At 47.4% G+C, this 13,532-nt stretch overlaps 1 protein-coding gene and 1 pseudogene across 2 annotated transcripts; both read left to right on the top strand.

The window, feature by feature from the left end:
- Positions 1-2,199: 2,199 nt before the first annotated feature.
- CLEC4G (C-type lectin domain family 4 member G) lies at positions 2,200-6,285 on the top strand (the record flags this gene model as incomplete). Its single annotated transcript, XM_080941156.1, has 9 exons — positions 2,200-2,254; positions 3,257-3,367; positions 3,947-4,000; positions 4,172-4,234; positions 4,342-4,446; positions 4,876-4,965; positions 5,135-5,283; positions 5,382-5,497; positions 6,147-6,285. The coding sequence occupies 9 exons, from the start codon at positions 2,200-2,202 to the stop codon at positions 6,283-6,285; spliced, it is 882 nt and encodes a 293-aa protein (XP_080797282.1).
- Positions 6,286-12,482: 6,197 nt separating this feature from the next.
- Positions 12,483-13,099, top strand: LOC308439032 (large ribosomal subunit protein eL15-like; annotated as a pseudogene). Its single transcript has one exon. The product of its transcript is annotated as a large ribosomal subunit protein eL15-like (transcript).
- The last annotated feature ends 433 nt before the right edge of the window (positions 13,100-13,532 follow it).

Below are 13,532 nucleotides of genomic sequence, written 5' to 3'. Positions count from 1 at the left end.
GTTTGAAAGTTGAAAATGTATTTACGAAATGCAATTTATTTGTCTCCATCCCTCCATCACTCTCTCTCCCAGTGAAAGCCTTCTCGGTGAGTTCCCCTCCTGTGGCCACGTATTCTTTTGAGTGTGGCCCACTGAGTTTGGCTAGGGTCGCTTCCATGAACCCAGGCAGAACACTATTTATTTACAGGAGCAGGGTAAGTAACCAGGGGTTACAGCACTTAAGAAAACATTACCCCACCCCCATCCAAGCACCTCTTAACTGCCAACAGCTCCTGTTGGAGGCATGTGGCCCCACCCATGATAAATCTAACATAGTGCCTGTCTCCCCTGACCATCCTGGGAAATATTACCACCCAGGAAGAAAGAATTTGTTCATTGATGCAACCCACCTGTCAGAGAAATTTCAGTCAAACATCAGATACCCAATATTTGTTTAAAGAACACATTGCACTTAGTGGTTGGAGATGTTTAGTGCTGATTTAGGCTTTGGGGTTTGAGTTTGTTGTTTCTTTGTGGCAGGTCTCAGGTATCCCAGGCTGGCCTCGAACTCACTGAGTAGACAGGAATCACCTGAACATCTGATCTTTTAGACTGGCCTTCCCCCTGTGCTCAGATTAAAGGAGCAAAACCACATCCAGTTCATCCCCCGTGGGGATCCTACCCAGGATTCTGTGCATGGTAGGCAACAAATATTCTAACTTAGCAGCAACTCCAGCTTCATGTTTGCTCGTGGTTTATTAAAGAGGTTTTTTTTTTTAGCTTTGGGCTCATTTTTTCTTTTTTGTTTTCTTTTTGAGGCTTGGGCTCATTACATTATAATCCTGGCTGAACCTTAATCTCTGAACTCTAGATCCTTCTACCTTGGCACATATAAGACTGAAGTGTTCTTCCTCAGGAGTTGTACAGGTTTTCAGTATGTGTGTATGTATGTATGTGTGTGTGTGTGTGTATGTGTTCATTTTTAATTATATTTACTTATTTAGTGCACAGGTTTACAGGTGCATGTCAGAGGAAAACTTTTAGAAGCTGGTTCTCTCCTTCCACCATGTAGAATCAAACACACGTTATCAGGCAGGTACCTTTGCCAGATGAGCCATCTCACTGGCCCCCACCTCGTTTCTGAGATACAGGGACCTGGCATTCACAGGCTGTCTATACTGGCTGGTCAGCCAGCTCCAGGGACTTTCTTGTGTCCACTTCCTCAGTGCTGGGGTTACAAACACATTCCACGTCACCCAGCTTTTCCATGAGTAATAGAAATCAGATTCAGGCCCTCCTGAATTCACAGCATCTCCCAGCCCCATAACTTTAGCCCCTTATCCCAGCAGCCCCTTGGAAGAAGCCCTGTCACTGTCCCTCCTTTTTCCCCAAGGAGAAGACTTTTAGTATATGTGCTGCTGAAGCGAGCACAAGGAGAAGACTTTTAAAGCACACAGCAGCTGGAGGCCATTACCCATCCCCAGCTAGCTCAGCTAACAGCTCCCATAGATCTGTGTGCTTCTTTCTGATCAGTGTCAGCTATAATCACATGAAGGTCAAGTACAGTGTTCGACCAACACCTTTGGGGCTAAGCTGGCTTTCAAGGCCACACTTAAGGAGCTTTGTCAGGATCTAGCAGAGTCCTGAGACATTTGGCTGGTTCGGTGTTTCTCCCGGTCAGGAGAAAACTGAGCCAATAAGAGACAGAGACCTGACCATCAGAAGTACTCTGCTTCTGAAGTTGTCCTCTGGTCTCCACAATTGCGCGCGTGTGCGCACACACAGACAGGAACAGAGAGACAGACAGACAGACAGACAGACAGACAGACAGACAGACAGACAAAGAGGAGCTTGAGAACCACTGGTATAAGTCAAACATATATGTGCTTGGCACTGCGTGTATACAACATTGTGCCTGTCTCCTATCTATGCTCTGGTGCTGTATTCCTGGCCTATACTTCTGTAGGTACCAAGACATGGGTCTTCGCACCTTCTGAGCAGGAAACACAGCTACAGTGGTCAAGTCACAGAGGTTGGATCTGCCCCTCACAGCCCCAGCCTTGCCCTGCACTGTGACTGACCATTAGCTGGCTTCCTACTCACAAGACTTGAGGCCATGGGAAGGAAGGAAGGAAGGGAGGGAGGGAGGGAGGGAGATAGGCTAGGACTAGGGTGGTGATAAATTTATATCTCTGTCCAGGGCTGGATGCCACCACCGTCATGAACAGTGGTGGGTACAACAAGCTGGGCAGTACAGTCGAAGAGGTCCCCCGAGGTAGGAGAGAGAGGATCGCCTCATCCTCCTTCATAAGGCTCTTCTGTTCTAATGTTTGGAGTTTCGGGGGGCGGGGGGTTGGGGGAGAAGGAGAGACAGAGCCATACAGGAGACACCACTGTATGGACAGGACTACAGAAAGGTGGGGCCTGCACCATAGGTATGGGGAGATCACAACCTGGGTTGAGGACTAAGGGCTGGGTCCTGGATCCTGGACTGAGAAAGGGCATCACCGGAGTGTCCCCCAGGAAAACCTGTTTGGGGGGCAGGTATCACCTTGCTACATATAGACCCCAGTCACACTGCATAAGAACTCTAGCATTGCTACATATGCAGCTGGAGCCATGGGTCCCCCCCATGTGTACTCTTTGGTTGGTGATTTAGTCCCTGGGCACTCTGGATGGTCTGGTTAGTGGATATTGCTGCTCTTCCTATGGGTTGCAAGCCCCTCCAGCCCCTTCAGTCCTTCCCCTAACTCCTCCACTGGGGTCCCCGTGCTCGGACCAGTGGTTGGCTGCGAGCATCCGAATCTGTATTGGTCAGGCTCTGGCAGAGTCTCTCGGGAGACAGCTATATCAGGCTCCTGTCAGAAAGTACTTCTTGGCATCCCCAATAGTGACTGGGTTTGGTGTCTGCATATGGGATGAACCCCCAGGTGGGGCAGTTTCTGGGTGGCCTTTCCTTCCGTCTCTGCTCAAGGCCCCAGCATAGGGGAAGTCTAGGGCAGTGAGTCAGGAGTGTGGGTCGGTGGGTGGAGGAGCACCTTCATAAAAGCAGGGGTTAGGGGATGGGATAAAGGGTTCGTGGAGGGGAAACTGGGAATGATATAACATTTGACATGTAAATAAATAAAATAACCAATAAAAAATTTTAAATAAAAAAAATTTTTAAATGTAAATTTAAAAAAAAAGAATTCTAACTCTGCCATATGTGGTAGTGGGGTACTTAAGCTGTCTGTACCTCTGTCCTGGAGGGATCCAGAATTTATCTGTGTTCTACTAGGACAGTTGGGACGTTGGGAATACTACAAGCAAAAACGTTTCTTTCTGGTCTCGGTTTTCCTGGTGGCCACAGTTCTGTGGGCTCTCATTCTGAGCATGCTATTGTCCAACGGTGAGTGATGTATGTTTATGTGCACATGTATGTGTCTGAGGATATTCCACGGATGCGCAAGTGCCCACCATGGGCAGATGGCATCAGATCCCCTACAGCTGGAGTTAGAGGCAGTTGTGAGCCACTGCATGTGGGTGCGGGTGCTAAGAACCAAACTCAGGTTCTCTGGGACAGCAGCTCTGACCCATCGCGTCAGCCCACCAGAGTGATTCCTTTACAGGGGCAAGTTATGCTGCCTGATAGATAAAGCACAAACTTGCTTCCTATGCGGAGTACCACATGGGGTCCTGGACGACAATGTGTGTAAACTGTGGTTCCCATGAATCGCGACCCCTTTTGGGGTTGAGCGACCCTTTCACAGGGTTGGCATAAGAGATCAGAAAACACTTGGACTACATGATATGAATTACGTGTTTTGAATGCACAGCATTAGGAAGGTTGAGGACCACTGGTGCTTCGCCCCGTGTGTATGCATTATGCATGTCTCCTAGCCTATGCCTTCGTGGATAACAACACGCGTGTCCTCACACACTCTGAGCAGGCAGAGGCTTCACAACTCCTGCTTGCATCTTTCTGCAGCCTCCAGCAAGCTCAGGGTGCTGCTCAGCCACCAGGACCTGCTGAAGACAAACGGTGCGTGAGGAGCTGCAGGGGCAGGGCGAGGGAGGGACTGCCGGGGAGGTGGGACTGGGTAGTGAATAGCTAAGGCCCCTGCAGTAACAGGGTTGACTGATTTAGAAAAGGGTGTCCCCCTGACCTTGTGTGTGTGTGTGTGTGTGTGTGTGTGTGGTGGGGTCGTTCCAGCCTCAGAGCAGAAGGTGATGCTGAGTTCCCTGAAGGATGATGTCGGAGCCTGCAGGAATTGCTGTAAGAAATTAGTGGAAGCTTGAAAGCTAAGGGGCTGGGAAATGGGGCAGGTGGGTGGGGAGAGGCAAGTGGGGGGGGCGACGCTGGCTGTTGCCCCACCCCCACAGGCTCCGTGACAAAAGCACAGTTGCAAACCACACTGGCGGAGTTTAAGGACGCACAGGCAAAGCTGATGGAGCAGGAGAGCCTCCTTAAAGAATTGCAGGAGCGTGGTGAGAGCCGAACACAACCCCCTGCTCCCTCACCTTCACCCCCAACCACAGCCACGCCGCTCCTGGGTTACAGTCCCTCGGCTTTCCACTCCTGAGCCACGCCCAAGCCCTCCGCGCCTCGGCCAGGATTCTAAGCAGGTGCTCTAATGCCAAAGTTATTAGCAGCACTCGCTTTACATTTTATTTTGAGACGGGGTCTCACTAAGTTGCCAAGGATGATCTTAAACTTTCTGTGTAGTCCAAGCTAGCTTTGGCCTTACAATCCTCCTCTGCCTCAGCCATCTGGAGTAACTGAAACCACCACATTCAAACTGATGTTATTCTCAACCATGATACCATCCATGAACTGACCATGGACATATATTTTGACCTATACATAAGTCCCAGTCTTAACCTCACCAATCAATATTCGCTGTTCTGACCTCGTAGTAACCCAGGACTTGGCTAAAGCAAGCAGAGACCGTGAGAACATCCGCCGAGAGCTGTTCCGGGCACTGGAAGCAGCCAAGCGCCAGAACAGTGAGCCAGAAAGGAGACGAGGGATGGGGGACAGTGGGCCAAGCTGGGGGTTTTCAGGGCTTCTCCTTCCACCAGACACACCCCTGTTTCTCTGGTACCCAGCACCATCCGTCACATCCCAATGGCTCCATTCCATAACAATCTGATCCTTCCCACCCCCACCCGACAGGCTCCTGTGAGCAGTGCCCACCATCCTGGTTACCCTTCCAGGGCTCCTGCTATTATTTCTCTGAGACACAGGCCATATGGGATACGGCACAAAGCTACTGTGGAGGCCAAGGTGGCCATCTGGTGATTGTCAGAGGACTGAATGAGCAGGTGCTCAGATTGGAAACGGAGAAGCCCGGTTTACCTGAGCTGCTGTGGTCCAGGATGTTTGGCAGACTTAGGCAGCTGATATGTCCACTTCCTTCCAGAACTTCTTGAGTCAGCATACACGTGGCCGGGGCTACTGGCTGGGTCTGAGGGCGGTTCGCCACCTTAATAAGATACAAGGCTACCAGTGGGTGGATGGAGCCTCACTCACCTTCAGGTAAGGCGAAGTTCCCAAGGGAAATTTGAAAAGGGGGTTGAGTTAGACCCTAGGGAAAATGCTTTTGGATATCTGAAGACTAAATTCCTGGGAAAGGAGGGTTGCTGATGCTTTGGTGGGCTTGTGCACAGTGCATATGTCACCGTGCACACCCATGCGTGCTTGTGCAAAGGCTAGGGGGAAACTCTGGGAGGTCTAGTCTATCATCCCTTGCCTTATTCCAGTAAGACAGGCTCTCTCAGTGAACCTGGATCTAGGTTGACAAACAGCCAGAAAACCTCAGAGGCTCTCCTGTCCCCAAACCCTTCCCTGCTTGGGTTACAAGCACATGCACCACCATACACAGCTTTTTATGTGACTATTTGGGATTTGAACTCAGGTCTTTATGTTTATCCTGCGAGCATTCTTTCTCACTGAGAAATATCCTAGCCCCTGAACTAACCTTTTAAGAAATGAAGATGCTAGATCCTAGGAATTAACTAAGGGTTAAATTCTAAGGGTCCTTACAAATGTACACTGCAAATAGAAACTCAAATTAGGCATTCAGGGTGTCTACAGCAGAGCCACGCAACAAGCAAGCAAGGCCTTGGAAAGGAAGGTCTGACCCTAGGTGTATGCTCAGTCCCAGTAACACTCTGAACCACCACAGCCACTGGAACTCTGGAGAGCCCAATGATTCCAGGGGGCACGAGGACTGTGTCATGATGCTACACTCGGGGCTGTGGAATGATGCGCCGTGTTCCAATGAGAGAGATGGCTGGATCTGTGAGAAGAGGAGCAGTTGCTGACCGCATGTCCATTGCCTCAAGGGGGGAGATCCAAAGTGTGTCTCCTATTCCTTGAGCCCACTACCAAGGCGATTTTTTTCCCAATGCACCATTCAGTTAATAAGAGCCACTCAGCCTGACCAGAGATCCCAGCTCTAACTCACGAGGCAGCCTAAACTTTCTAGTCTAACCCGTCGGTCTCAAAATCACTGCTCTAAACCCCTGATCATCTGATCCCCTGCCTACCTTCCTAGACAGTGTTGGAGCTGTTCCATCTTCCTTCATCCCCCATTTTACCCCTCTGACTTGGAGCTATCTTCACACACACACACACACACACACACACACACACACACACACACACACATGTTTGAGAGAGAGAGAGAATAAATGTTTGAAAAATAATCTAGCCTCTGGATCTCTGTTGGATAAAAATGGTCTCTGTATCCCACAAAGCAACATACTTTGTAATTTATTTTCTAGGAAGGGTGTGCTATCACCAAAAGTGGGCTAGCAACCGCACACTTGCTCAAATTCTCCTCTGTCTTTTATCTCTGATATAAGTGATAACTGCACCTCATCCCATTGGCAGAAGCTCAGTTTTACACTGTGACATGACAGCTAATTGGCACAAAGAAGGGGGAGGTTCAGAAAATATGGGCTCCTATCAGGCTGATTACCTTTGATAGTTTAAAAAGGTTCTCACAATTCTCATCTTTTTATTATATGATATTTAAGAGAGGCAATGTCTCAAAAACCAAAGTCCATGACTTCTGAAGAGTAGCCTCTGAAGTTGACCTCTAACCTCCACACACATGAGCACACATGGACACTGTGGCCACAAACTAGAGTCTCCTGGAAGAATCTCAGCTGAGGAGTCACCTCCATCATACTAGTCTCTGAGCATGTCTATAGGACATTTTATTGATTGACAATTGATGTGGGAGAGTTTGGCCCACCATCTGTAGTGCCACCCTGGGTCAGTGGTCCTGGGGTCCATAAGAGAACAGGCAGAGCAAGGTTTGGAGAGCAAGCCAGTGGCAGCACTCCTTCGCGGGTCTCTGCTTCAGTGTCTGCCTCTGGTTTCCGCCTTGTGCTCCTACCCTGACTTCTCTCCATGCCGGGACCTGTAAACTGAGGTAAACCCTTTCCTGATCCAAGTTGATTTGTCACTCAGCAGAGTAATAAACTAGAACACGCACCTACACACATATGAGCCCCATGAACACACACTCTCACACACTCCACATACATTGAGTATATTACATGTGTATACTGAAACCATACAGGACACATAATCTATTGTCTCTACACTTCTGGCATGTTGTTGAGCATTGCCGTTTTTATTGCTGAGTCCTATTTGACTGAGTGAGTGGGCCACAATTTGTATATCCAAGTACCTGTTGGTAGATGTTTAGATTGCTTATATGTGAATTAATATAAATCAATCTTCTATGGCTGTTCTTTTTCAAAGTTCTCTTGCTGTAACAAAACACTTGAGACCACATTGTTTGTAAAGAACAGAAATTTACTTGGTTCTGGGACCTGGAAAATCCAAAAACATCATGACAATATCTAGTGAAGATCTGCATTAGATTTATTTATAGCTTATCTTGGGGCAGGGTGTTGTGTGCAGGTTTGTATGCATAGACGCATTAATGAAAATGCTCATGGAGGCCAGAAGAGGGCATCAAGAGTTACATGTGGCTTGTGAGCCACCCATTGTAAGTGCTGAGAGATAAACTCCGCTCCTCTGCAAGAGCCGAAAGTGAGCTTAACCACTGAGCCCTTTTAATGCATGAAGTCACCTGTTTTTCATTACACACAAAAAAATACCTAAGGCTGCACACATTATAGAGAAAAGAGAAGAGCTGGGGGATGGTTCGTTAAGAAAAGTGTTTACTGTATAATTATGTAAGTACACTGAGCTGAGATTCCCTGGACCCACATAAAAACCAGACACATGAGTATGCATCTGTAAGCCCAGTGTTGGAGAAAGGAAATGAGTGGACCCTGGGGGGTTGCAGCCAGCCAGGCTAGGCGGAACTCTGGCTTAGTGACCAGAACTCTGGTGAGCTCTGGCGTAGTGACCCTCTCCAAAAAAAGTAAGACGAGGTGAGGGAATAAGGAATGAGAAAAACTCCTGACACTAACCTCTGGCTTCCATGTACACCTTCATGGAGGCATGTGCCCATAAACACACATCCACACGAGTGTGTTCACACATACATATAAGCCACACAAAAAAAAATGATTAGCAATTAGATATTTTAAAAAATGAAACGTTAAAACTTTCCCCAAAGTAAAGAAGTTAGTTTGGCATATTTCTGGGAGATTAAAAAGTCCAAACAGCATGTTCGGGCCAGGTTCCGATAGCATCATGACGGGAAGGTGGGCATTAGTCACCTGTTCCATTGTTTCCACAAAATACCCAAAGAGCAGCTAAAGTAAAGAAAGATTTATTCTTCCTCACAGTTCAAGAGCTCGGAGCCTCATGGGTGGAAAGTAACGGTGGTGTGAGTCTAAGGCAATGGGCCACACGGATCCACAGTTGGGAAGCAGAGGATAACAAACTCACTCTCTACCTTCAGGCTAAGAGCCACCCCCACGGAGTGGTGCCACCCATAGTCAGGGTAGATCTTCCTACCTCCATTGACCTGGTCTAGAAACCTGCACACAGGTGTGCCTAGAGGCTTGTCTCTTGGGTGCTTCTGGAATCTGAAACCTAGACCCTATTGACAGCCGATGCTAACCATCACAGTTTGTGTTTAACTTTATGTAAATAAACCTGCCAAACAGATTCCCAAAGTCCCTGCATCCTCAACAGTCCCGCTGCCTCTCCCTCGGAGGCTCGGGAAACATCCCAGAAGATTTTAAGAGCAAGAACATTGGGAGAAACACTGTGAAATGCTGTCTTCTTGGCATTTCAGCCACTGCAGTCGTGACCAGCAGAAGTTACCTGCCCTAGGCCTGCAAAAGACTTGACTTGTCAATAGTCACTCGTGGATTAAGGAGGAGCTCATGGGTCCCTACCAATCCCTTCTGAATTATCGGCTATTGTCAAATTCTGGGGGTGGGGGAGGCATCATTTTTCAGAGGCATACCTACCCTTAAGCCCATCAGACCCCAGAGATGAACAGTTCCAAACCCATGGTCACACAGGCAGTCCTGGTTGAACTCATGAGGTCACAAAATAAAACAAATGCCATGCATGAGTTATAGGGAGGAGAGAAGGCAAAAGAGGTTTGAGGAATTCAGAGAGGTGACAGTGATCAAAACTGTCAAAAAAATAATTAATCTTTTATTATTTATTTACCCTGGTTATCAGGGGCACACCTTGGGTCAGGGGACAACTCCCTAGAATCCATTCTTTCTTCCACTCGAGGATCAAACTCAGGTGATCAGGCTTGGTGCCTATAACAAACACTTTCATCTGCTGAGCTATCTTGCCATTCTGAAAGAACAAGTGTAATGAAAGTAAAAGAAAAATTAATGAAGGGGAAACAACCCACCTGGACCAGCAAAGCATGGGCACCCTGGTTACTTCAGGAGAAATTTTCTTTTACCCCAGAATGTGTATTCTGCAGCCCAAGTGGAGTTGTTTGGTTTGAAGCGAAGAAGGCAGGCAGGAAGTGAAACCAGAAGTTGAGGCAGATAATGGAGGCAGACAGGAAGCAGTGGTAACTTGTGTTTGATTGCATGTGCTTCTATGGAATGCAATTCCTTCTGTGGTTTTTGGGTTTGTTCTGTTTTGCTTTTTTATTTCTATAAGATGAGGGGGGTCCCATGTAAGCCCCAGGATAGCTTCATACTATGTAATCCAGGCTGCCTTCACACCCACAAGCATCCTACCTCTACCTCAGAAGTGCAGGGATTGTGAGTGTGTACCACCGTGCTGCAGCTCAGAAACACCCAGGAAGAAATCAAAGGGCGTTAAGGGCACATAAGTTGTCCCCCCCCCGCCCCCGCTTTTGTGAAGAGAGCAGCAGTTAACATGGATGTACAAGTGTCTTTCTAGTAGTCTTTTGGGCGCATGCCCAGAAACGGTTTCATTAGATCATACGGTAAACCATCCAAGTTTGTTTTCTATCGCTGTGATGAAACACCAAAAGCAACTTGAAAAAGGAAAGGTTTATTTGGCTCATGGATCCCAATCAATTGACCATTGAGGGACGGTGGGCAGCAACTCAAGCAGGAACAGAGGCAGAAACCATGAAGGAATACTGCTTATTGGCTTGATCTCAGGTTTGTGTTCAGCTATCTTTTTTATACCTCCCACAACCAACTGTGCCAGAAATGCAGCACCCACAGTAGGTTATGTCCTCTCCTATCAATAAAAAGTCAGCAAAATGCCACACAGACAGCAACTCCTCAACTGAGATTTACTCCTCTCAGGTGACTCTGCCGTTTGTCAAGTTGATAAAAACTAACCAGTATGACTAACCTCCTGTCAACTTGACACATAACAGCATAAACATAATGCCAATTAAACCATAACCTTCCCTTTCTTACTTATCCCCCAGATCACATATTAGTATCACAACATAAAACTTAATATAACTTTAAAGGTCTCTCAGTCTTTAAATTTTTTCAGCACTTTAAAAGTCCAAAACCTCTTTTGAAATCCAAAGATTCTTAACTGTGGAATCTTGTATAGCCCGAAATAGTTTAAATATTGTCTTGGTCTAAAGAGGGAACAACTGGACACAATTACAATACAATCAAAGAAAACCAAAGTTTAACTGTAAATGGGGTCAGTGCCCAGTGTCTGCTTGGTTATTTGTGATTATCTGGGCTCCACAGGACTTGGGTTGCCCACCTCTCCAGTTCTATTATTTGGAGTATCTTGTAGGCAGGCTCAGCATAGCTCTGCTCACACCTGCCACGGTGCTAAGCTGTCATCCCATGGTTCTGACATTCACAATCTGCTGCGGTTGCTCCTTCCCCAGTGGCCTTCCGTGACTTCTCACAAGGCCAGGATCCAGCCACTCTGCTAACCCTTTGGTCTTGCAGCTTTTGTACCACCAAAGCCAATATACATGGGAGAGATTCTTAAACACTGCCAAGTTCTGCTACCAGCTTAAGGTGCAGCCCTGGCCTTTCCTAGACCACAGCTTCTGTGTGCTAACCATGAGGAAATGCTCCCAGAAGAATTTGCCTCAATGATGCCGGTCTCTCCTTGGTTACAGATGATTTTTTTCAGCCCTGGTAAACCAGCATCAATTGTCCCAGTGAAGCAAAGGTTTCACTTCAGTGTCTCTGGTCTCTTGTTGATCACTGCTGACTCTGCCCCAGCTGACCAGAAACCACAAAGTCTTAATTCAAAGTCTTACGCAAAGATCCCAGACAAAGTCTTTTAAGACTGCCAAATGTCCGTCTAAAACTTCACTACTCTATTGTTTCTATTTATCTCAGCCCTTCTCACCAGTCAGTCTCCAACAGTTTATCTCAATAAGCTCTTGAGAGCTTTCCCAACTCAAAGTTCCAGAGACTTCCACAACTCTCCCAAAAGAACACCACAATCAGACCCATCCATCACAAGGTCCCATTTTCTGGTGCCAATTTGTATCCTAGTTTGGTTTCCATTGTGATAAAAATATTTACCAAAAGCAACTTTGGGAGAAAGGTGTTTGTTTTACTTACACATCCTCATCACGGCTGACCACTGAGGGGAGCTGGGTAGGAACTCAAGAAGGAGCAGCTGCAGGAACCATGAAAGAATGCTGATTGCTAGATTGCTCTCAGGCTCATACCTTTCTTGTCCCTTTCAAGCCCACCTCTGTCGGTGGGCTGGGCCCTCCCACATCAATCAACAATCAAGGGGGGGGGGAATGCCACATAGACAAACCCACAAACCAGTCTGATAGAGGTAACTCATCAACCGAGGCTCCTCTTCCCCGGTGACTCTGGCTTGTGTCAAATTGGGGGAAACGAATGAACACACAGATTTTAAGTTTTTCAGAAAGCCCCACGTTGGTTCCCATAATGGTAGAGCTAAATTACAGCTCCACCAACAGTGAATAAGCTTCCCTTTCCTCGTATCCTAGGACGAATTTGTCATCAGAACGTTTTCTTTTTAAATGTTTAAACTACACTTATCGGTTTGTTTGTTTCGTCGCAAGAAGGCATATACCACAGTGAGCTTGTGGCAGTCAGAGGACAGCTTGTAAGAGTCAGTTTTCTGGTTTCCTCTGGCGGTAGCCATCAGGCGAGCCAAGATGGGTGCATACAAGAACATCCAGGAGCTGTGGAGGAAGAAGCAGTCCGAAGTGATGCGCTTTCTTCTGAGGGTCCGCTGCTGGCAATCCCGCCAGCTCTCCGCACTGCACAGGGCTCCCCCGCCCCACCCGGCCTGATAAAGAGCGAAGGCTGGGGTACAAGGCTAAGCAAGGTTGTGTCATTTACAGGGTTCATGTCCGATGTGGTGGTCGCAAACGCCCAGTTCCTAAGGGTGCAACTTACGGCAATCCTGTCCACCGTGGTGTTAACCAGCTGAAATTTGCCCGAAGCCTTCAGTCTGTTGCTGAGGAGAGAGCTGGGCGCCATTGCGTGGCTTTGAGAGACCTGAATTCCTACTGGGTTGGTGAAGATTCCACATATAAATTTTTCGAGGTTAATCTCATTGATCCATTCCATAAAGCTATCAGAAGAAATCCTGACACCCAGAGGATCACCAAACCAGTCCACAAACACAGATAGATGCGTGGGCTGACATCTGCTGGCCGCAAGAGCTGTGTCCTTGGAAAGGGTCACAAGTTCCAGCACACTATTGGTAGATCTCGCCCATGCAGCCTGGAGAAGGCCCAACACTGTCCAGCTCCACCGTTACCGCTAACACACGTATTATTTGTAAAAATTCATATCCAATAAACAATTTAGAACAGTCAAAAAAAAAAAAAAAAAAAAAAAAAAAAGAGTCAGTTTTCTCCTTCCACCACATGAGCCCTGCAGATAGAATTCAGGTCATCGAGTTCAGCCGCCTTGACTCACAGAGCCACTTAGCCTGTGCTGTCGGGAGATTTCTTAGTGGCTGTCCTTCTGTCTGGGCCAAGATGTGTATCAACAGATGAATGGATAGTGGAAACGGGATACATATACACAGTGGGATGTGTTCAGCTGTAAGGGAAAATAAAACCCTGAGGTTTGCAGGGAGGGTGGATGGATCTGGGTAGTATACCAGATAAGCCGAGCCAGGCTTACAAAGTCAAAACAGCATGTGCAGATCTTGTCTCATGTGCAGATCTCAGGTTTATAGGTAAGCGTGTAAA

Source organism: Micromys minutus (assembly GCF_963924665.1).
Source record: "Micromys minutus genome assembly, chromosome: 29".
NCBI lineage: Eukaryota > Metazoa > Chordata > Mammalia > Rodentia > Muridae > Micromys > Micromys minutus.
Note: the sequence above shows the minus strand (reverse complement) of the source record. Positions and strands in the feature narration are given on the sequence as shown.